This window comes from Catharus ustulatus, chromosome 11 (assembly GCF_009819885.2).
Source record: "Catharus ustulatus isolate bCatUst1 chromosome 11, bCatUst1.pri.v2, whole genome shotgun sequence".
In the NCBI taxonomy this organism is placed as follows: domain Eukaryota; kingdom Metazoa; phylum Chordata; class Aves; order Passeriformes; family Turdidae; genus Catharus; species Catharus ustulatus.
The window spans coordinates 17,604,759-17,630,183 of NC_046231.1; the positions used below are offsets into that span (position 1 = coordinate 17,604,759).

The 25,425-nt window shown below is 42.4% G+C and overlaps 1 protein-coding gene across 1 annotated transcript in view; it reads left to right on the top strand.

Annotated features, from left to right (window-relative positions):
• Positions 1–1,137: 1,137 nt before the first annotated feature.
• The window catches only part of CDH13 (cadherin 13), a 445,458-nt gene continuing 421,170 nt past the window's right edge, over positions 1,138–25,425 (top strand). Inside the window, exon 1 of the mRNA XM_033069460.2 lies at positions 1,138–1,341. Within this exon, the coding sequence (XP_032925351.1) occupies positions 1,297–1,341 (45 nt within the window). The 5' untranslated portion in view covers positions 1,138–1,296. The remainder of the gene's footprint in view (positions 1,342–25,425) is intronic.

The window sequence follows — 25,425 nt, forward strand, 5'->3', positions numbered from 1 at the left end:
GGTACTGGAACATGTTATTGCTGCCTTTGAGGGTTTAGACTTGGAAGGACAGTGTTTTCCCTCAGTTTTGGTCTGGTGGGTATGTAAAGGAAGATGTAAGCTCTGAGCAGTAGACTAGCAGTGGTTGCATCAAACAATGTTATTCACAGCTGGAGGCTCCTGCTGATGCTGGGGAGCTCAAAGTGCTTGGCAGCTCCTTTATCCCCTCGTACCTCCTTTCCCTTCCCATGTTTCTTCTCATCTCCACCAGCACAGCAGCCACCCATGGTGGGGCAGAGCAGAAAGCGATGGCAGCTGATTCTGCTGGATGAGCAAGGGAGGGAAAAACATCTCTGATGAGAGCTGAGGGGACTTTTGATCCTTCTAAAAATGGGGGAAGGGTACTGCTAAGTAACCCTGGTGACAACTCAGAAAAGGATGGGGTGTTGTGATACTGGGGAGTGGCAAGAGAGGTGGAGTTGGAAATGCGCTCAGGGGAATTAATTCCTAATCTTTGGTCCATCTGCCTGTGTTGCTTGCTGGGCTGCAACATAAACAATCCAGAGAAAGCAGGTCCTTGAGACATCAGGAAAACTTTTTCTAATTGAAGGACATGCACCTTTGAAACTCTGTCCTGGATTCTAGCTTGTTGAATTAAAAGCTAATTCTGCCATGATCTGAGCAGTTAATAAAATCTAGTGCCTTATGATGCATTTTTTCTGCAGGCTAGAATGGATCTGTCTTCATAGTGATTTGTGAGAAAACACAAAATATAGTCTATACTTCTAGTGCACTGAAAAATTTCACTGTGTTCTCCTTCTAAGGCTTGGAAGTAACCAAAACTGCAGAGGTCATTATTTTGAATTATTGAAAATAAAGTCTACCTTATGAACATTTTAATAAAGAGAATCTCCTTGCAGTGGTGCTCAGAGTTGCTCTTATTTCTCTCTGTGCAATCCCATTCTCTAAAAGGAAAAATACTATTGAGATCTGCAAAGCATGATGTTAGCCTGAAACTAAACACAGACACACACCTAAGCAAAATGCTTTCTAAAGGTGCTGTGTTTGTAGAGGTGCTTGCCCAAAATGTGTGATGCAAAATGGGGATGCTTTGTGAAGAAATCATCCTTGTAAAGCCATTGGTTCTGGTCATCAGACTCTATCCAATGCTTTAGTGATGATGCTGCTGATCTATTTGGGAAGTTGGCTGGCTCTCAAGGCAGAGTCTCTTCTCAAAGGCTGTTTCACAGTGAAAATATGCTCAGTGCAGCCGAGTGCATGAATGAAAAAGCCTCTGGTACCTTCTAGTCTGGCAAAATGCAGCACAAAACTCAACTTACTCTGTCTTTTCTGCTGTCCCAGGTAAGAAATGTGTGGGTTTTTTCCTTGCTTTCTTTCATCTTTCTGCTTTTGTGCGTTTGGATTTGAAAGTATTTGTAATTCAGCTCTGATTTCTGAGTAATTATACATTGCCTGAATTACTGTTTAAAGATGCAGGATCTCTGCTCTAAGCCAGTTGCTAGGAATGTAGGATCACAGTTTCCTGATTTACAATTACAACCAATTTGCCGTGTGATATATAGCATTTTTTTGTTTCCCTTTCAGGAAGGGTGGTGGGGGGAATCTTTCAAGTGTCTCGGTTGCAGCTGCAGCGGCAATATTTTCTGTCATATCAAATGCTGCAACTTTGATTTGCCTCTTTCCTCTGTGGCTTGTGCTGGGTAGCAGGTTTATAGGCTGCTACACGCAGCTCACGTTATTTATTGCATTTTGATTTTTAAAATAAAAGGATTGTAGGGGCGAATATGGAGGAAAAATAAAATCAGACCTTGCAGAAGGCTCCCTTCCCCGTACTCTCCTGATAGATGTGCAATACTCCGTTAGTGACTTGCTATGTAGCCTTTCTCTTATTAAATGTAATAGATCCCCCTCTGCCAGAGAGCAGAGGAAAAAACACCCAGCCTCAAAAACACGGAGCTGCTGGAGCCCCGCTGCTGCTGCCTGTCAAACGCAGGGACCCGCTGGGTTTTCACTTCCCTGCACCTCCCGGTCCCTCTTCTCCTCTCGCTGCTGTGCAGGGCTCACTTTGGGCAGCTCACAGCACGTCTGGAAACCCTTTGTTGTTGTCCAGCCTTAAGTGCGTTCCTTTTGTCTCGGCAGCTCTGTAAACTTGCATTTAGTGATAGCGGGCTGCGATCGTCTGCACCGAGCAGGGATGAAAGTTAATTCCTGCCTGACTTGCGAGCCGGCGGTTCTGTTAACCCTTGGAGGGTTGGGTTGGGGGGGTTTGGTGTCAAACAAGTGCTCGGGACGCCGATTCCGAACCCCCGTGTGTGTGAGTGCAGTGTCCAGCAGAGATTGGGTGTGCTGACCCCAAACTGAGGGAAAACCCGGGGGAGAGCTGAGAGCAGTGAGTGAGGAGGAGGAGCAGGGCGAGCTGGATGTGCACTTGATGTGATGGAGGTTAGCCCGTTCTGGTCCTGTTCCACATGCTCAGGGGCAGGGTTATCCTGTTCTGGTCCTGTTCCACCTGCCCAGGTCAGGGTTAGCCCGTCCTAGTCCTGTTCCACCTGCTCATGTGCAGGGTTATCCTGTTCTGATCCTGTTCCACATGCTTAGGTGCAGGATTATCCCGTTCTGGTCCTGTTCCACCTGCTCAGGTCCATTCTGGTCCTGTTCCACCTACTCAGGGACAGGGTTATCCCGTTCTGGTCCTGTTCCACATGCTCAGGTCAGGGTTATCCCGTTCTGGTCCTGTTCCACCTGCTCAGGTCCATTCTGGTCCTGTTCCACCTGCTCAGGTCAGGGTTATCCCGTTCTGGTCCCGTTCCACATGCTCAGGGGCAGGGACCTGCTCCTGGAGCTGTGGGACAGCAGGAGCGTCGGGAGCTGGGCAGTGGAGTGAGGAAGCACAAAGGCATTTGAGTGGGCTGGGGATAACAATCCCAGATTCTGGCAGTGGGACACATGGAAGCAGCTGCCCTGGGCTGTGGGTTTGGTGGCCAGCAGCGTGTGCTGCCAGCCCGGGCTGGGGCTCCTGGCACTGTCCCACTGTCCCACTGTCCCACTGTCCCTGGCCAAGCTGCTGCTGGGGGAGGCTGAGCCCTGTCCCCCGGGCTGGGGACACACAGAGGGCTCCTGGGGACGAGAAGTTGTCACAAGTGGGCAGAGATCCAGCCTGGGCTGGCAGTGGGAGACAATGCTCAGGGAGCAGAGGGGCTGGGGGAGAGGGCACAGGAAAGGTAACCTGTGGAAGCACTGAACTGGTGTTCTCCCAGCTTGGCTTGGACACCTCCCATCTGCTTTTATTTTTCTAATTTTTTTTTTTTCTTTGGTACAGCTTCTCTAGCGCACCGCTGAATTAATCAGCTTGAGTTTGTGTTTTCTGTAGAAAAGCAGTATGTATGTGATACAACAGGATGGACTTCTAGGGCCTATTAAACATAGCTGGCATTTTTTTTTAAACATTAATGACTACTGAAGATCTGACAAGGTGCAGACAGCTGGTTCTGAAAACATTTGTGCACTTTACTCATAACTTCAGTGATGCTTCAGAGTTTCTTCCCAGGCTGGGCTGAGTTCTGCTGTGCTGCTTGTGGTGCTTTAGCCTTGCTTCCAGCTTAAGTGCTCAAATTGCACTCCACCTTCTTTAGCAGCATTTACAGCTCTGTCATGGCTCTCTCCACCATGTGAGCTGATGCAGCTCCAAGTTTACTTTCTAGATCATGTCTGAGTTAATGAATCGAGGGATGAATCAGACTGTAGTATGGAAGTGTATGGAATTCTGTCTTCAGGTCTAGGCTGTTGAGTATTGGCAGGTTAAAGTATGAAGTGGAGTGGGTGCCTTGCTAGGGAAAAAAATGGGATTTACTGAAATGCTGTTTGGCTTTTGTCTTTGACACCCCACATGCACAGCTTTCATGTGACAGGAAAAGTAAACAGAAGAATGTGAGAAACAACATATTAAACAAATGCAGCCATCTGCTTGTGTAGTGGTTGTAACACATTTGGGGATCTTTTTCTGCAAGTTTTCTTTTTTTCTCCCTTAGGAGTAGAAAGAATGTCTCATAATGCAATGCTAGTGGAACCAGGAAGGACCAAGTTTGATGGAATTCTTTCTAAGCAGGAGCAATTCAGTAATCTTTCTGTGGAAGCAACAGATAATAATAACTTACTTTCAAAGTAATGATAGCAAAGTTTACAGTGTGGAGAAAAAAGTTTGAGGAAATTATTTTATGTCAATAGGAACATGAACTGTAAAGGGTTTGTTTTTAATGAAAAGACCATTTCTAAAATTAGTCACTTGAGTTTTGTGTTTTCTTGGTCTGCTTCTAATTCAACTACACTTTTAAAGTACAAAATCTTTGCCTGTTGAGGCATTAAAAGGATGAAGATGGAGAATCACCTTTTTTATATCAAAGCAGCCCACTAAGTATGTATGCAAAAACTCTGGTAAACAGGTGGGCAATAAATTAATTTTTCCATTTGCAAAGATTTAGTCTACACTACTACCAACTGTTCTGTTTTCACCAGGAGGAAAACTGAGCATTAGCTGGAATAACTGAGAAAGATGTTTCGAGTAATCTTTTAATTCATACTCACATTTAGAACTCCAAAGCATAACTATAATATACAGCTTTATTGATCTGAAGCTGACAATAAAAACTAAATGTACTCTGGTAGCTTATGCAGTTTACTATACAGGGTACAGTAAGCAGTAAATTCATACTCTGATCTGAGAGATTTAAAAATCTGCATGTTTTACATTTCCCCCAAAGGGTATTTTCTAAAACCTATATACAAAATATTTGTTTCAAGACAAAAGTTGTTCACAGGCTTCCTTTTCTATGTTATTCATTTTATGCAGAGGGATGACTCAAAATTTTAAGTAAGGCTTACTTAGGTGAGGAAACCCCCCATATTTGTGATAATTTTAACAATAACTGTCATGTTTCACTGGGTTGCAACTGAGTAAATTGGAAAAATGTGTAGATTTTACAAACTTGTCATTCGAGTGAATAGAGAAAATTAGTCCTCAAACTGTTTCCCTTAATGCAGAGCCCACACTGCTGCATTCTTGAGCTTTTATTTGTCCAAATTTCTCCAGAAGAGGGCTCCATGTACAGCTTGAAAGGCAGCACCCAGGTATTGAAAGTAAAAGAAATGTAACAGCTTCAGGAAAAAAGACAAGTCTTGCTCACACAAGTGTGTTGTTATAACATTTCAGATTATGCTCAAATTCTCACCAAGCATCTCCCAGTTCTATCATGTTGCTGTGGGTCTTATTATTTGAGAGTTCTGGAGAATCCTGTGGTTCTTGTGCTACATCAGAGGTGTAAAAATGCTTTAAAAAGGTTACAGAAGCTCAATTGTCAATTACTCTGTATAATTATTTCTACTGATGAGCACTTTGTGAGCAGGCTGACACTTGCTCCCCGCAGTTTTGTGCCATCATTTTTGGCTCTGCAGTCAAAAAACATCTTCCAGTTGCATATCTCATTCACAAGATGGTGTGTCCCAAAACACAGAGCCATTCCAGCAGTTGTGCTGCCCTATTTCTCAGATATTACCTTGGAGAGAAGGTTGGCATTAGTGAATTAGGATGGCTTTTGGCTACAGCTCAAACCCCTAAAAATATCCTTACACAGGACCTGACCCCAGTCCTTACTGCTAAGCAAGGGGGGGTTTTTCAAGTGAAAGCATGAAGATGCTTCTGCAGTTTTGGCAATTAAACCCCACTTTGTGTACCCCCCTGAGACTCAACCCTTCAATCCAAGACTTAGCTTAGGTGATATGTTGGGACCTGCTTTCTGTTTCTGAGGATCCAGACTTCAAAAAGGTTTTCTTAGCACATGTAATATTTGTGCTGTGATGCAGTGGGAGTTACTGACTTGGCTTTTAGTGACTTCTTGGCACCTAAGAAATTAGTATTCCTAAAAGCTCAATAGACCAGTGCAACAGGGACTATTGGAACCGTGTAGATGGCAACAGTGGTGCCCCTTCAAGCAGTTGTGAAGTTCTGCCTTCCTTTTCTTCCTGTTTGCTGCAGGATAAGCAGGCTCTTCCCATGCTATTAATATGTAAAAGCAAGCCAGATGACAGAGCTCTCAGTGTTCCACTCTTCCTGCATCACTGCTGGGCTTGCATCTCTAATCTTCAGCTGCTGGGTTGCACCAGCGTGCTGCATGTCAGGATTTTGGCCTCAGGTTTCAGAGTTCCAGCATAAACCTTTCTGGAGGATGGGGGCTTCATCTAGGACTTTGAGTACAAAGGTCAGGTTGGCAGGTTTTTATTGTTTCATGGACAGTTACAGGGCAAAATTCCCTGTTTTGATATTTTGGTATTCCAGCCAGCAGGGACAGCTGTGTCCTTGGAGCACCAGGCTCAGCCTTGGCAGCTGGGGAAGGGAGGGGATTGTTCTGCTCTGCTCTCCACTGGGGCAGCCTCACCTTGAGTGCTGAGGGTGGTTTTGGTCACCACAATATAACAAAGGTGTTAAACTATTAGAGAGTGTCCAAAGCAGGGCAATGAAGATGCTGAAGGACCTTGAGGGGAGGTGGTGAGGAATGTTCTGAGGGCATTTGGCTTGTTCAGCCTGGAGAGACCTCATTGCAGTCACAAATTCCTCCTGAGGAGAGGAGGAGCAGATACTTACCTGCTCTGTGTGACCAGTGACAGGACCCCAGGGAATGGCCTGAAGTTGTGTCACAGGAGGCTTAGGTTTGATATTAGGAAATTTTTGCACCCAGAGGGTGAAATGGGCTCCCCAGGGCAGTGGTTGCACCACTGAGCCTGGGGGAGCTCAGGAAGAGTTTGGACAATGCTCTCAGGCACATGGAGTGACTCTGGAGATGTTCCTGTGCAGGGCCAGGAGCTGCACTCAGTGATCCTCGTGAGTCCCTTCCAATTCCACATATCCTGTGATTCTAACCGGAGGTTCATCCGTGCAGCAAAAAGACAAATCTACAACATCCACAGGGAAGGAGAAACACAACGAGAGGCATTTATCATCCTTAGGAGCCTAAGTGGGCTCTTGCATTTCCCAGTTAACTCTGGATGATGTTGTGGGTTCTTGATCAGGGCCATATGGCTGCACTGTGCCCTGCCCTCACCTCCAGATGGATGGGACCAGCCCACATGGGAGGTTGTGTTTTTCTGTCACTTCATGTGTCCTGCAGCTAACACAATGTTAGTGTACACAAATCAGGAGGATATTAAATGCCAAAGAGGAGAGAAAAATAAGACTTGCTTTATTAGCCACTGTTTCATTATTCAGAGGTCTTGGAAATTTGCCCACTACTGCTTTAAAATTTTTTTGTGTGTGTGATGTGGACTGTATTTTCTGTCAAATGGAAGAATCTAATTCTTTGAAAGCCTTACTGTTTCATATGAAGGGAGCTCATTCTGTTCCTATCTTATCCAATATTCTACTGTTTTGCACCATTAATTTTCTTGGCTAGAGGAAAAAAAAAGGATTTTAAGATTTGGTTCGATGGAGCTGGTTAAAACAGTTCTATGAACAGACTAAAATAAATATGACATATTAAGAGTGGGGGGAATCTTTTCAGCACACAGCAGTTTTCAGTATCTCTAACCACTTGGAAAAGCTGATTAAGGTGTTTAAATAACTTCTGATATCTATGAATGTCCATGTATGGATGTCTAATTTGGTATATTTATGGGCCTTGTTCTTAGGAAACTAAACATCCTTCAAGGTTTGAAATGTCTCAAAATTGGGCACCCATACACAGCTCCCTGAAATTAATAAGATTTTATTACCCAGGATTCCTTAGACTTCATTTGATAAAGGTTCTACTCCCAAGACTATCATTTAAATAAATAAAAAAATCCCAAGCAAATCATTAATAATAGCTATCTATTTCAGTCTAAATTAATTCATTCTCTTGCTGTGAACAACTAATGCTTAATTCCTTATTAGTAATGTCAATGTATATATTTCTAAAAGTTAATATTTAATTCCCAAGGCCTTTGCAGCCTGGTATGTAATGAAGAGCAAATAATTCTTGTGTGTATGAAGTACAGACAGCAAGTGGGTTCCTAAAATTTTGCAGACATTTTAGGATTTTGAGTAATCATGGGGGATGGAACTTGTGTGTAGCAAGGACTCAAGATGCTGCAGACCTCAGGTTCTAGGGCATGAAGATGTCACAGCACTTTTTATGTAGCAATGTGCAAATAAATCTTTATACATACAACTGGAATTTAGGACAGGAGATGCTCACTTGCAAATATCAGCTCAGGTTAGCTCAGCTGTCACTATTTGTGTGCTGAAGGCTGCTGTTTGTTACCCCTCTCCCTTCCCTGGGCTGGGTGTGAGAGCTCCTCTCCTGCTCCAAGGCCAGGCTGACAAACTTGGCTGGACGCACAGCTGAGGCAGTCCTGATCCTCAGTGGCTGGCTGCCACACAGGCAGAAACGCAGCTGTGGAACACGTAGAAAAAGCATGGATAACTTATATTGCTTCAAATCAATCCATAAAAGCATTGACACTTTGAGTTTTGTTCAAACTGCTATGGAGTGAAAAACCCCAAACATGTTACAAAGCACTTATCATGCTGATAATTGGCTCATCTCCTTTACAGACACTCCATCTCTTTCTTTTAATCTTCTTGGCATAACTTGGAATTGGGCTTCTGTGCAAGTTAGAGTCCTGGCAATAGAGAGTCCTGGAGTCAAATGCAGGGGATTTTGAACCCATAAGTGAAAAACAAAAGCTGGCAGCTGTCCATGGGGTCACTTTATAAAGGGAGATATCTCTGCCTGAAATAGGAGCGGGATCCACAGCTTGTAGAGACAGCATATAAGGATAGAGGCAGGGGAGTATTATGTAAAGTTTCCCCTTCCTTAGCCTGTTAGAGTGTTCTTGTGTCTAATTACATTTTCAGCAGTTGGTAACACTTGGGAGCAAACAAAGCCCCAGAAATGATGTCCCCAGGATCCTGCATTTTCTCACAGACAAACTTTCTTGCTTTCAGTTCCTCTGCTGCCAAATAAGGTGTATTTATACACTTCTCTTGAGACAGCTCTGTGTTATCCCTGAGGAACAGCGTTCTATCAGACAACAAACAGCTATAACAAAATGTGAGAACTGAACGCAGCACTGCTCTGGAGTTGACAAAGCAGGAAACCCAGAGCATCTGGTACTTTGCTCCCTGAGTGAAAGGAGATGGAATTAGGCATCAGAATTGGATGGGCATTTCCTCCCCCGTTAAAGCCATTGTTTCAGAGCTCTGTGAGAGGAAGATGAGCAACTCCAACTGTGCTCTGGAGCAAGAATGGATATCTCAGCTGGTTTGAGTTGGTCTGTACAGTTAAATAACCAGCCAAATTAGAAGGTGTTCAGCTTGACCTTCTGCCAAGATAACCAGTCTTGCAAGTGCCAGGAAGTCCTGGGTATTATCCAGGTGAAATGCAAAATGAAATACCTGTGGGTAAAGATGAATGAGACTGATATTAAAACAGAGTAATAAAAATCTGTTTTGATTTCTGGGCATATTTGTTAGCTTGCTACCTCAAGGTTGTATTTTGTGCCAGGCAAAGTGAATGCATTGTTTTCTAAAATGTCTGTTTTCATAATTCATGATCAGATTGAACTTACTGGACTCTGAACTCTATAAATCTTGATTTATGGATATTGATATTCCTGTCAATTTACTGATACACAGCTCTGACCTGAACACTAAACTAGTCAGGTGCATGTTTGATCATTTTTGCTTAATAATGGATCATGAAATGCTTTGAGTTGGAAGGGGCCTTAAAGATCATCCCATTCCAACCCTTCTGCCATGAGCAGGGACACCTTGCACTGGACCAGGTTGCTCCAAGCCCTGTCCAACCTGGCCTTGAACACTCTCAATCCATTCTCTGTCTTGCACTTGGGCTTCTGGACCTGATTCTGCATGGAATGTAGCAATATCTTTGCAAGAATCATTATTTGTTGGAACAAAGCTGTAAAGATGATCAGGAAATCCTGGAATAATGGGAAGCACACCTCCTTGCACCCACATTCCCTGCTTTTTGGGAATGGGTAAGCCTCTGACATCTGGTTTTGAAATAATTGTTCTCTTCTAATGTTTTAAAACTACAATGTCTCATTTAAAAGTAATAAGCAAGAATGCAGTCTCCAGTGTTAAATGTCACCTACACTTTCCCCTAATTGTTAATCTCTGCAGTTTAGTTATCAATGCAGAAATGTGGTGCTTTGTGTGGTGAGGGTATTTATTGTAATCTGGAAAAAGAGCAGCTGATAAGTTCACACACTGTGCGTTACCAGGAACAAGATAAGGATGCTGGGGATAAATAATGAAATTTTTGTCTCTTGTGGAAATTACTTCTGGTCCTGCACATCTCTCACCTTCAGTTTTGTGTGTTTGCAATAGCAAGGCACTGCTGCTCACACCACCAGAGGAGCAGCCTCCAGTGGATGTGGATTGATGGCATTGTCCCTCCTTTGGTTGTCTGGGTGAAGGATGGTTGGTGTCAGTGCCATGTGCATTCCTGCTGTGCACGTAGCGGGATGCTTACACGGTTATTGCTGTGATACCTGAGCACCCAACAAATGGTAATGAATTTATCCTTGCTTCCCTAAAATAACTGCTCAGTTACGACAGGAACATTATTCTGAAATGGGAGACAGCCTCCAACATCTGCCTGTTTCAATGACTTGAGGTCTGTTATCTTGGGTGAGTAATGATGTCGGCTGCTGTCACCTGGGCTGCTGGTGTTGATTCAGTGGTGACACTTCATTGTACTCCAGAAAGATTAATTCTGATTGGAGGGAGCCCAGAATAAATCCACTCCCCAGGCCAATCAGAAGGTGGTGTTTTCAGTAGATTTTAATAATTCAGCTCGACTTTCAGGAATGTAATTAGCTATGATTTGCCAAGGAGCTGCCTATCTCTATACAGTAGTTACTTGCATGGAGAGGAAACTAATAAGATAAAATATAATCATAGCTGCACAGAGTTCTTTAGGCATAAGGAAATGGAGAGTGCTTGCTCATAGCTGGTGTTTGTGATGATCAAGTGGGGCAGAGGAGGACGATGAGGCTGGCAATTCTATTTATACTCAAGGCATTTCAGACCACAGCAGTTTGGGGTAGAAAATGGGGACAGATAATGAACACCCAACTCTATTGGGTAAGGCAGAGGTTCTGCATCTTTCCACTGCAACAGGAGACACATTCTCAGTGGCAGAACAATTCTCCCACCATCTGCTCACTGACAGAGGTTCCTGTGTTCCTGCCTTTGCTCAGTTTGGAGGAGGCAGAGCTGCCAAAATCTCTGGCAGGAGCTGAGCTGCTGGTCATGGCTGTTTCCCCACCAGGTTTAACTTGTGGAAGTGGGATGTTCTGGATCTGAAGTGCCACTGTTTGTGCCCAAATGTTTGAATTCCTGGGAGGGCTAGGACACATGGATGCACCATTTGTTAGATGCCCAAAACATGGGACTCTGTGGATTTGTATGGACTGTTGAAAGACAAAGTCTGATTTTATGGAACAGCTGCTTCTTCCTGCGTGTTTGTCTCTCTGAAATGAGGATTCAGTCTTGCACTTGCTTCCCAATAATAGAATTTTCAAAGCTTTTTCCTCCTTCAGGAGTCAAAGGCACACAAGCACAAAACCTGTTTCTTGCTGTGCATGGGCGCTAAACATTGATTATAGGGTGGGTGAAGGAGTTTGTGTAAAACAAACCGACTTGCTTGTCTGCAATAACTCATGTTGAACCTGAACAGAATTGTTTCTCCAACTCGTTCTTGACTTCTGATTTCTGCATGCTGTGTGTTTGTGGAGTCTAGCTGGGATATGTAGGAATAAAAAGCCATCGTGCACAGCGTGAATGGTTCTCTCTGCCTTACCTCCAGGCTGACTGGAGGCATCAGCATTCCTGCAATTTCCTTCTTCAAATTACTTTTTTCTCTTTTCTCCTCCATCTGTTTAAAATAATTCAGATAGTCTGAGTGCTTTTAGTTTTTATACTCAAACTTTCCTCCAGAACTCCTAGTGTTGGGGGGAAAGAGTGAATAATTTTTACTACTGTGAATAATTTTGACTACTGTGGTTTAACTTAGATGGTGTTCAGCAGGCTCTGCTGGAAAGTCCATCCCTGTTCTTGGTGCTCATAGAGGTTTTACTTGGGGTGATAGAAGAGAAGAGGATGGACTCTCTTGCACTATGAAGAGAGCCAGATACACTTAAGGAGTTCTTTCCTTTGACATTTCCCATGGGCCATGTTTTCACTGCTGATCTGAAGATTCCCCAGAATTAGTGCAGTGTTAAGTTCTAACCTTTGGCTAATGTGACAGGGAACTCTAAATGGTGTAATGTTAATACTTGTGCATCTGACACAAAGCTTGTGCTTTTCTTGGTCTGTTCATATCATCATATTCCTTCTCCCTCAATCCCTTAGAGCAGTCTAGCTCTTCCTGCACACGTGGAAAAGAGAATTTCATTTATTGTCCCCAATAATGGTGTTAGGTTGGTGATCTCCTGGAGTCAGAAGTGCTGGGGTAGTAATTTGTTAATAAACATGCTGACATAGCTGCTGAATTTCAATTTCTTCTCCTTTTCACTGGTTGACTGAGGAGTACAAGAAACAAGAGCAAACCTTAAAGCATAAAAATAGAAGGGAAAGTAAAACCAAGGGAAAAAGAAAAATGAAATGGTGTTCAATGTTCTGTCACTTTCTGCAGCTGTTAGGATTTGGAAAGCAGCCTTTTATATTTGTGATCCAGTCAACAGATGTGTACAGGAATGGAGCACAGTCTGATTTTTGCCTGATTTCCACATCTTCATTTGCACTATCTTGCCTCAGAGCTTAGGCTACCACCCATATCCAGAGCTCTTGCTCACATCAAGGTCTGAAGTTGCTGGCACCAGGAAATGGTGATGTGTTTTATGCACGTTTGTGTATATCAGCATGCTGGTTATCAGAGGCAGGAAACTTAATCCTTTGTAAAACTCTTTATCCATTTCCAGCATTCATTAGCTGCCACACAACTCTCCTCTCTGTTACATTTTATATTTTGTTGGGGCTTTATTATTATTTGTTCTATGTCTTGATGGACAACATTTATCCCTACTTCTTTGATGTTGTTGTATTCATTAAATCCATCCTACTGATTCTTTGGGAAACTTGTTATCACAGATGAAATAAATGCAGGACATCCCTTCCTCTAAGTGACTAATTGGATGGGGAAGGAATGGGAGTGAACAGAACATAGGAAGGTGACTTGCCACATGTGCCCTGTGTGACACCAGCGGGATTTCAACTGTTTAGTGATGGATGTGAGCATGTCCCAAAGAAAATGGAAAGGTCACAAAGGGTCAGGGAACCTCAGAGGGGAAGTACAACTCTGTTATGGTTTTTTCTAGCAATAAATATGAAACCAAACCTCTACCAGGAATAGTGGATGATGAATTGCTGAAAAGGGGCAACTGTTAGGAAAGAGAAATGCTCCAAAGTTTTGTCAGATATTATGTGACTTCCCCACTCCTACTACTTCTGCTAATAAGGGATAAATCTGTGAAATTATATTTCTCTTATTTTCCTGACAATTCCTGGTCAGCTAAAGAGCAAGAGATTAAAAGGAAGAGAACCTGGCTTCAGGCACATTTGCAAACTAGCTGTTAGTTTTCTGCAGGTCTTTCCGTGCTTCAAACAGAAACAATCCTCCCCTGACAACTGAGCACACAATTCATGTACAATGGATCTGCTTCTGACATTGTATTTCTGGGGCGTTTGTACGACTTGTGATTCATCTGGCAGTGCTTGAGTTTAAGCACTGATAAAGGCAACACAGCAGAGTGCAAATACATTTGACCTTTCAAAACATTGAATAGAAAACAAAAATAGAAAAATAGTTACTTTGCAGTTTTTCCTTGTACATGTGTAATGACTGCAAGCAGACCAGCATTCTGATTTCTGCCTTGGGAGCCTGAGCAGCTCAGAGGCCCCCAGGCCTGAGCTCCACTGTTGTTCCTCCTGCTCCTCTGTGTGTGAGTTAGCCTGGTATTGGTGTAGAGGTACAGGTCAACTTTGATTTCCCCAGGTCAGGGATTAGCCTGATGTCTGCTGCATTCAAAAATCTTTACTGTTTGGTATGCTATGCTTGCATAATTGGCACTCTGGTCTTGACTGACTTGCCTGGTGGGCAGGTGTCTGTATTCCAAGTGTAAAGTTTCCCTGGAAGTGCCACTTTAAATCAGTAGCACTGACACAGAACTAAGGCTCAGGCACCTGTGGGAAGTTCCTGCCAAAATCCTCAGCCAGCTGCAGCCATAGCTTGGATGCAGCCACCTCGTGTCACTGCTGGGAGCTGCTTTAGAAAGGGAGCAAATCCATGAGTGCTCTGTGGTGTCAGGACCTGCTCAGTCAGAGCTGCAGAGCTCAGCCTCACTGGATCCCTCCTGGAAGGGCAGGGATGGAAATAGAAGTGTGCTTGTGACACTGCCACTCCCCATGGCATCACATCCCCACTGGGCAGGATGTGCAGCTCTGAATAGTGCTCCAAATATGATGGGAACTGAAATCCTCCCTTCTTTTCCTTGTAAAACTGTGGTTGATTTGTGAGCACATTCCTTTGCTTTACAAGCAGAGGAGGAACATGCAGTCCATCTCTCCCAGCCCACAAGCCAGATGTGCAGGGTGTGCAGAGCTGTGTGCCAGGCTCTGGGGTTGGGGTAGATTTTAAACAAAGAGACCAGGTTAAACTCTCATTTGAACCTCTTTGGGGAAGGGAGGGAAGTACATGCAGCTGCTGGGTAGGGCTCTGATCTGGCATTGCTACAGCTATTTTTGATATTTTTAAAACTGCTTTCCAGTAACTGCAGTGGAATTAGGATTTTTTTTTTTTTTGTCTGAAGCTTCTTAGCTATAAATGATAATCTATCTTTGATTTATTTGTACTACTCGGCTGCCTGTCATATGCTGGTCAAGTCTTGTGCAGCAGAGAGAAACATTTTTCCCTCATCCCACTTTCTCATTCCTTGGTTCATTGTGTGGTCACCTCCAGTGGATGTGTTTACATGAATTTCACTAACAACAAATCTTGAGGGATCTGCTTATAAAAAATAATTTTTCTTTTAAATGGCCCCTTTTCCATATTTTTGTGGGAATGGATAAACTATCTGGTCAGCTTCCTCAGCACCTGGAATGAAAGCTTTCTCTGGTTTTGTTCAGTGCTACTGGCAAGGCTTCATGCTAAAATAAGGCTGCTGGGCTGGGAGGCTTGTAGCATTTGTGGACTTAAAAAGACGGGTTAAAAAAAAAGGGATAAACTGGTATTCTGTCTTATTTAGTAATTCTCTGCTGTAAAACATGTTCCTAGTCACTGGATAAACAGCACTAGTGAATTGAAGTTGAGATTTCTGTCTTTTCCAGACAAAGCTCTAGCTATTCCCTTCAAAGCTGTGCTCCTTTCTGCATCCTTTTGGGACTACACTTCTGCCCTTTTGGCCAAAGCATCATATTTGTGTAACAGCCCAGCTTTGGCTAGGAAAAAGCAGGGCAGTGAGTTTACTCAAAGCTGTGGCTTGGAGTGTCCTTGGTTTGAATTGTGTTTTGAGCTTTGGTTTTCCCCTAGCTCAGCAAACTCTGTGTGGACTTTGATATTCTTTCTGTGCTTTAGCTCCTCTTTTCAGACTATGCTGCTCCCTGAAGAATCTGAGCTGTAAAGCAGTGCCTTTTCCCTTCCCACCAACCATATGCACCAGGCTGACCTTTGGCTTGAATGCAAAGTTTGGTGTCAACCCTGTCCCATTAGCAAATATCACATAAATCATGGGGACAAGTGGCTGTGGCTGGGGGAGGTTGGCACTGAGTGTGTCTGAACCACAGAAGTGGTTTCTGATCTCTGTTAGCACTGAAGGACAGGCACCAACAAGCCCAGGATTGTTTCTTACTCCATCCCTTGCTCTGTTTCCATGTGGATGTCCTTCCTTGAGCAGTGCCTTGCCTTTGCTGTTCTTGGGTCAGAGCCCACCCTGGCACCCAGGAATGGCTGCTGGTCCTGGTGGGGATAACTTCACTTGGAGCTTCAGCACTTGGAGCTCAAATCTCTCTTAACAGCCTCATCTTTGTTGAGCATCTTGATTTCAAGTGTCTGCTGAAGCACTGTAAACAGATTTCCTTGGGCTCTGCAGCACTACATGCTGTGTTGCAATACAGTCTGTCTACTTTAGAGCTGTTAGTGATTCATTAGTTTGCTGTTCCAAAAACCAATTCCAAAGGGATCACTCATCTCCCTAGAGCAGTGAGGGTATTTTCAAGCTGGCTACACAGTGCTGTGGCAGTTTTTTTTCAGGCTTGCCTGGTTCAAATCTTGTGGCAGTGATACTGGCAAAGGCTGCCAATTCAATGGAGGGTTGCACACAGAGTCCATGGGTGGGAACTTGCAATATTATTAGACACAGCTAATAATAGCTCCTCTTGACTCCTGAAATGTCAGAGTGGTCTTGTGGGTAGCTGCACTTTGGAAAGCATTAACTTTTTTTTTTTTTTGCCACCAAGAGTAGTCCCTGACATGTTCAATGCTGCATTATATTTGCAACATATAAAAGTATATTGGAAATGAACAATCTTAATCTGTCTGTAAAATGACCTGTGTAAAGATTTCAGGATTACAGCACCAGTCTGGGAACTCAGGACTGTGTCCTCTCTGAGCTTTTCCTGTCCAGAGATTCCTAAGATCTAATGAGCATGCCTCTGGAAGGGACTTGGAAAAATGTCAGTGAGAAATCTCTGATGTACTATCAAAAAAATAAGGTATCATAACATAAAGCAGTAACTCAGTTTTTTCTTTAAAGGGGTTAGTTACTGCTTGGCAGACTGTCCTGCAGTCAGCTCTCCAGGATTTCTGGAGTTTCTGAGTATATTTTACCCTAGAACTGGTTTTTCTAGTGGGGGAAACGAACCCTGCTTTTCACAGAACTTCCAAAGTTTTCAAATGTTTTATGAACCAAGAGGAAACAGAAAATAAAAAAATCTCCAAGTGCTCTGTGGAACTAAGTTAATGCTCTTTCTTACGTTAGCCATTTATTTCTTTTTGCTGTCTAGTGCACCCAGCAAGGTACCAGCAGTACGTCTCCAGTGCAAAATTTACTGTAAGGTTTTTATGGACTGCTGGAGACCAGGCAGAGATTTTGATATGTTGGCTGCAGAGTGGCAGAAACTGATACATAAAAAATCATCAAGACTAAATTGTTAGTCAAAAGGTGCCATTTAGAAGAGTCAGAAGCTAAGCAATGAGCTTTGGTTAGATTATAACAGAAATCATAGCTCTGGGCAGATGAGCTGAGTTTTAGGAGATGTTGGACACTTGTTTTCTCCTGGGATTTGGATTAACTGGGGCACCTTCCCCTTGCAAGAGCTGCATGGGGATTGCAGAAAGCCATGCCATGGAGGGTAATGTAAATATGGGGACAGACAGATGGCCTGTGTTCCAGGTGACTCTTCTCAATTGCCTTTTACAGCTGTTTAATTACAGCTGCAAACACCTGGATGCATCTTTCAAGGCAGAATTGCATCACTGGATTAACATGACATAAAGGAGGGAACCTCACTTTCTACATGCTGCTACATCTCTGATTTTCTTTTCCTGATTTCTCACAGAAGTTAGATGATAATATCACTTAAGAGCAGGGGAAACTCAAGTACAAATTAAAGGAGGAGCTTGTGAAAGGCCTTATAGGGAGTCTTTCTCAAGTAGGCTTTGCTGCAGTCACAGGTCAGGATTCCCAAATCACCCATCAGTACATTTTTACCCTGATACTGAGAACCCAGAGCAGTGTGGCTTGTGGGGGACCTTGGAAAGAGTCTTGCACTCAATCTGTTTATTTGAACTAATTACTTTAATTATGGTAATTAATTAGTATCTTAATGAGCACTCCATCCCTCTGTTTGTGCAGTGCTGCCAGAACTTAGTCCTCATCTTAAAGACAGGTTGCAGGCTTCTTGTGGCAATGAAGATGCATTTTCAGAGCACTTGGGGAGTTGTGGTTAACAGAATGACTTCACCCGAAGGGGAAGCTTGACTGTTACCTTTTTGTTCTTGTTCAATAATCTGAAATGCATCATCAGCATCAGTGTTCTACTTAAAGAAAAATAAGGTGAGAATCAATGGGGTTTTAAGAATATTATCCTATCTCCCCGAGGTTTCTTTTCTTTTCCAGAAGTACTCTGTCATTTTCTTTGCTTGGCAACTTGAATTAACTTGCTTGTGAGCATTTAAAGCAAATTGTGTGCTTACAAATCTGAGAATAAAAGCAGAAAAGATTTATCTCCCAATAAGTTTTTATTCCTCTTGCATTTATTGTACCTCCTCCCCTCTACCCTCTAAATCATGATAACCAGGCACTGAAAAACATATTTTATATGAGGATCCATGGCAGATGGATAACAGATTACTCAGCTTCTCTTTGCCATTGCTGGATAAACCCCACCTTGCACAGACTCATCAGGTTGTTTTCACATCAAATTCATCCCTCTTGGTCATCCTGACAGCCAAAGGCACTTGGGGAATTAAGACATGAAATTGTTGGTATTCCTAGAGAAGTGATGTCAAACAACCTGCTGGAACCTGTGACAATTCTGGATCTGTGTTTGCTGTGCTTTAAACTTGCTGAAAGAATTAGGTTCCCATTCTCTCTGTGCACTGTCTGCAGCTTGCTGTGATCAAAGAAAGGTGGCCTACTGGGAATGCTTCTCTCCTTCTGCATGAAAGAACAAATTACCAGTTTTCCCCTTCACTGGAGTAAGGTGTTCATCTACCCACTTCAGAGCAGTCAACAGCTCTTGGTGAAATATCAGTGCAGGCACTGGATGCTCCTCAGATGGCTCCAAGTGCCACATTTGTCACTCATTCCCAGTGTTTGTGGCTTTAGTCTGAGCCAGTCTGAGCAGGGAAGACCTGCCCAAACTTCCCCATCGACCAGGCTGGTGATTTCCTCTCTATGTGTAACATCTGTGCAGCCCAAAAGTAAGATGTGGCAATCCTCTGTGTCCCCAGTGAAGTGCTCGCTTTATAAAACAACTAGCAGCTGACTGCTGCAAATGGATTTGTTTCTTTGTAACACAATTCAAATTAGAGGTTAAACCTGACAGCTAAGAATTGGTTGTTTGAATAATAATTGATCAGATTCCTCTGTGAAACACTTGGTAAGGAAACAATGATAATCCAGTATAAGTGCTACCATTTAAATACAAATTTCATTATGGCACATGTATATTAATACTTTTTTCTTAGACTCGTTTTAGGTGTAATACAGCATTTGAGTGACAAGATCTTGGAAAGAAATTATTACTTTCTAAAGTTTTTCATCATTTTGACATTATACTTGAGAGCAATAATTGTGGTGTCGTTTTTAAAGTCCGAGTGGTTTATCTGTCAAGTATTAGTAACAGATAAACATTTAGTTTATTTCCTGCATGTAATATATTGTGGTATTAACAGAAGATAGAAATCAGATTTTCTTCCTCTGATGAGTCTTTAAATTCAATTAAGCTGGGATGTTGTAAACAACACTGTGATTTGAAAGAGGATAAACCTCCCTGAGCTATTAGAGAACTTGTATATGTCTGAATGTCCTTGCTATTATCATAACTTTAATCATTGTAAGCTACAATCCCATTCAAAGTGTTATCTAAGCCTGACAACATCCTCAGTGTTAGTACAATGCATTAAAAAAAAGCCTTTTGTGCAATCTCTGTCTCAAGGACAAGCCACCTAATTAACAGACCAGCCTGAAACACACACTGTTGTGTTTGTCTTTATTAAGACATAATGAATTGCAGAGCTCAAAGTTGTTTTTTTGAATCAGAATGATCTGAGGGAAGCATTTCATGGCAGGGAGTGGAGAAATGTGAAGGCATTAAGTACACAGTGAGGAGAATATTAAGTGTATGCTTACCCATGTTGTGTGTATCCATATATATGTAAAAATATGTATGAATAGATGTAGGAGCATACACACAATGTAGGGCAGGCAGAAGCCTGTGTTTTATTGAGCTACAATGCCTTTTTTTTTATTCCTTAAGGTAATACTTGGTTTGTAACTCATTATTCTTTTAACTCATGTTTATGCCCTAAGGCTGAAGCTGCGAAACTTTTGGGATTCACCTCAAGTTCCTCTGATTGAATCTGAGATGTTCACATAAAATCCAGCCAGAGCCCAGTTCTGACTCTTGCTCTCAGGTTGAGAACCTGTGTGTGTTTTTGAACACATTCAAATTTGCATCACTGGTATGAAAGCAAGTGCTCAAAAAGCTGTTTTGAAGAGCAAGAACTGAGTATCTTTACAGCTTTGAAGTAACCTGGTCCAGCTGTGCACTACTCATGGATTTATGCTTGCTAAATTCTTACAGTGGGAGCAGAGATAAAGCAACAGCAGCTGCAGAAATGTGCATGGAGTGGTTTGAAGAACTGGTCTATGAGAAGTACAAATGAAAGCTCACCAGGTTTGATAGCTTTTGACATATCTGGTTGTTATCCTCAAGAGCTTCATTCAGGATGATGTGGATCCTTCCTTCCTGTGTGGTTTTGGCAGGCTGGATCTGGTAGTTTTTTAACCACAAGTGCTTCCCTGCCTAAACATGCAGCTTCACAGAAGGATTTCTTTGGACAAGCATAATTCACATGAATTATATCCATGAGGATTTGGGCCTCTATCAACCCAATAGGCATTGTCACTTTAAGATTCTGGAAATACTTGCTCACAAGAGAATACTGATGTGATATTTAAAAAGAGCCTTAAAGCAAAATGTCAAAATATGAACAGACCTTAGAGATACATCAGGTATAACTATATGCAGGGCAACTTAGAGCAAACCACAAAATGGTGTTTTTATTTTCCCCTGTGGGGCGATGTTATAGCAGAGAATGGTGTGTAAAGCAGAAAATAGAATGTGTTTCCCTTTTTTCCCCCTCCTGCTTTTAAGTACAGTGACATGTCCTAATTTAGGCCTAATATTCATTCCTGTAACATTGCTTGTAATAACGTCTAAAGTCCTCAGAATTAATTTGACTGGAAAAATTCCAGAAGGACTTTCAATTTTTCTAATTAAAAACATTATAGATGTCTTAATTAGGCACTGTTATTACACACTTAAGATGTGGTTACCTCTAGTGTGATTAGTCAGAGAAGCTCTGCTATGCAAGGATGCACACTAGAATTCTGAACAGTTAAATATTTAGAGCCAGATGCTCAGCTGTGTAAATTGTGTGGCTACTGTGGCCTCAGTGGAGCTAGACCAGTGTACATTAACTGGGGATTTGCTATCTAAAGTTATAAACAATCATTTCTGGCTCATCTCCCTCACTATTTCCCCCTTTTTTTTTTCTTTTCTCATATTTAGCTTGTTTTTTCTCTCCATGGTAGAATAAGCTGATGAAGCAACACATGCACATGTTCCTGCTCCAGGATAATCTGTTTAACCACTAAAACTTAGCTAAAGCCACTCTACACTTGTACTTCTCTTCCCCTCTATTGTCCCAGGGGGGATTTCCCTGACTGAAGTGAACCTGCTCCTGATGTAGAGCACAGTTCAAGGACCTTTTCCCTGTATTTTCCACTCTAATGGGCTCTGCTGCAGGCTGCAGGTTGTGGCAATTTGCTTTGCTTGGTGAGGACCTGCTGCTGCTCCATGTGAGGGGGAAATTAGGTGGAATGTTTTATTTGCTTGCCTAGACACAGGTTTACACAAACTTTTAAAGTACTCTGCAGACCAGTTAATGTGTGTATTTTCCTGTTAGAAGATTGAAAGGAGCTATTTAGGTTTGCCATATTTGTGCCTGGCTCTGTTAGCACAGAAGAACCCATGACAGTGTTCAGGTCTAATTACTGTGGCTCCTGTTTGGTGTTAGTCATGTTTATTGTGACTGTGGATGGGAAATGTTGGCTACTTGGGCTACTGCTGCTCTGTGGCTTCAGCTGGGGAGTTTGTACAAAACAGCACCTGTACTTTGATTACCATCAGGTTATAAGACTTTGTTTAAAAAGCCACCCCTATACTCCTTTAAATCACACAGCAAATGTTCCTGTTTTTTATTTGCAAAGTGAGGTGTAAATGAAATCGGATGTAACACACCAAATCTTTGTTCTGTTGCTCAGCAATCCCAGAGTTTATATTCCAAGTGTTTCCAACGTGTAAATTGTTACCCAGGCTGTGTAAGAGCTCATTTGTGTGGCAGGAAAAGCTGCTCTTTGTGTGAACTGTGTGAAACCCAGATTTTTGTCATCCTGCAGGTAGTTCAAGCACGAAATGAACAGTCATCACACGTTCAGGTTCAGGTGGACAGATGTGCATGGGGCTGTTAAAGGCATCTGGATATATAATTGGTATATGGGATAGTACTGAAACCTCAAAATGCTACAGACATTTGCATCTGTTCACTGATGTACATAATGACGAGTTATTTGGGGTAGTGGGGTGTGAAGCTTAAGAGGATCTTAATGATTTTTCCTTTAATAAATCACTTGACTACAACAGTGTCATCTTTTATTAGCTTGCAATTTTGTAAAAGTTAAGATTGAGCATAATGTTGCATATAATTCTAAAACATCTGGTAGCAATATCTAGTAGCAGCTGTTTAGTACCTGAAATATAAACAAAACATGATTTTATCCATAGCTGTTATAGTTAATTTTCCTGGAAGTACTAGTTTTGGAGTAGATGCACTATGCAATAGATCTGTTCAGGAGAAAGAGTGAGTGAGAATTAAGATATTGTTCAAAACCTGGGCAAATAGAACAGGTCTGCATAAAATGTTGATTAGGAAAACAGCTGTGTTTCTAAAATGATTTTGTTTTCTATTGAAATGAAAGAAAAAACTTTAGAAGAAATCCTAAAATGACTGATAGTCCTTAACTACACTGCCTTGGTAGTGAAGTGCATCCCATTAAAATTTATGATCTGTTATAATTGTGTTCATATTGTTTTTTTTTCCAGTCCCTGTTCCTGTGAGGAAAGTTACCCTGTGCTTTGACTGTGGTGATATACATAGAGCTCCATTACTGGTGTTTGACTGCTAAAAGGAAAATAAACCAACAATCCTGAAACAAAGCACAGTGTAAATGAGGTGACAGCAGTTCACTCGCTGCTTTTCCTGTCACTCTGAGGGAATGTGGGGCTGCATTGTCACACGGAGCAGAGAGCAGAGCAGAGGTGCCTTGGGCTGCTGCAGTTTGAGCTGCACTGTGATTCCTCCCCAGGGCCACTCTGCAGTGTCACATTTCAGAGTTTCTGTCCTGGGGCATCCATCACATGGATTTGCTCTTTGAGGGGTGAAGATGCTGCAGCAGCAGCTGCACCTGCTGAGACTCCCCTTGACCCTGGGAACTCAGCTTGCTTTTCTAACACGATGAGCAATCCCCGTTTCAGACAGCCAGTGATGGGAATGTGGTTTATGGGAGAACTGAATGTGCACAATCAGGCAGTATTTCCTGTGCTATGTCTCTATAAACTGCTCCTTTTAAATCTTGCCACTGGAAGAAGCAGAGAGGTTTGCCAAGTAATCTGAGTTTAGTGTTGTTTGTAGCAGATTCTGGCCATTCTGGAGTCGTTGGTGGGATTTATATAGAAGCAGAATAAGATCTCAGAATATTGCAGAGCATCAAAAGCCATACACGTGGCACTAGCATATTTTCCTTCCCTTTTGATGGTCCTTTCTGCGTTCCTCTGGGATGTGAATTCTATTTAGGGCACCAATATCCTAGCAGTCCTTTTATCCAGTCATGTGGAAACCACCTGTACAGAGTAATATCACTTTAAGGGTGGAATAATGTCGGTATTTGGCACTTGAATAGATTTTTTCACTCTCTATGATGATGAGGATCCCTGAGGAGTGCAAATGGTTAACTCTGATGCTGGATGTCTGTTTTTACTTCTTCATAAGGACACAAGAGGACTCTTTAAGAATATGAGCCCAATGAAGTCTATTTCTGTCTTTGGGCATTGAATTTCTTTTGATGCTTGCCTATTTCTAGCAATGATTAAAAGTCACTCATCCAGCATCTTGTTCTGTGCTGACCAGAGTCTGTATATTTGTGTTGCAGATCAAGTAGACCTTTGACTGTGTAGGCACAATTTTTGATTCATTCTGTGCCTGTGCAATTAGAAAAATTCCTAATTTTCCATTACAGTGAAATGACAATTTTACTGGATGATTCAGGTTCTTTACCTATAAGTTGATTTTAAACCCATTATGCAGTATGGATGTTCAAGTGTAAATAATTTAAAATCATAGCCTCATGCTGAAGGATGCTTAATATCAGTAATTTTGTATTATAACTCATTAAGGATGACATTTGGGCTCCCAGGGGGCTGTTTGTAAAACTCCCTTGGCCTCAGTAATGTCAGGATTTCACCATAAGTATTACCTAAAAAATAAAATGATGACATTTCACTTCTTACTAAATCCAATTAATCTCCATTAATTGCATAATAACTTTGAATGCAATCTTATTCAAAAAACTTGGAAATGCACCAAAAACGATGACCTAGATCTTGCAGTTTTTGTCTTTTCTATGAAATACGTTTTTTGGTGCATGCATAGGGTAGCTGTAGCCTTTTCTAAGTACTTACAGGATCTTGGCTTGGTTGTGTGCACAGGATATTCCCTTGGAACCAGAATATTCCTTTGGAACCAGACCTGAGCTGGTGCTGTCTGCAACATGATGCTCTTTAAACACAACAAATTGTCCTCAGTTCACAGCTGGAACAGGGGAGTTTTAAACAAATTGGAGTCTGAGAATTGTTTAGGTTGGAAACACTTTTAAGGTCAAGTCCAAACCTTTACCCAGCACAGCCAATCCAGCCCTAGACCCTGTCCTTAAGTTCATCCCCTTTTTGCATGAGCTGCTTTGCTGTGCCCTGTTGGACTGGTGCTCCTGGTCCTTATGTGGATGGGGGGTCTTGGCCACTGATGCTCCCAGCCCTGTGATCTGTGGGCTCCTGAAATCTTTCTCATTTTCTGTGCACTTTCCTCTGGTTTGGACTCCCCTGTGCACTTTTCTGAAATGTTCCACTGCAGGTTGTGCTGGCACTGAGCCTGTTCACTGTGGCAAATGAGGTTCTCCTCCTGAGAAGGAGCAAACTGGGGATTGTGTCATCTTTGGACAGAGAAGGAAGCAGAGTGTCAGTGAATGCTCTTGGCATTAGACAAGAACAGAGGATATAAACCCATTGCCTTGTCATTGTCCTCTGTCACTTGGAAAGATGGATTGCCTGGATGAGAAGGAGTAGATCAAAATTAAGTGTTCAGTATCTCAAACAGAAGGAACTTTGTCCTACATCCTCTTGAGGTAACATAAAGTGTTCTCATACATGCCTGGCCCTAGCAGTGGCCAACTATGATGCTCTTTTTGCCTGTTTTATTAAACTCCCTTCCCCTGCATGCAGTTAGAAATGGGCTCTGCCCTCTGTTGATTCCC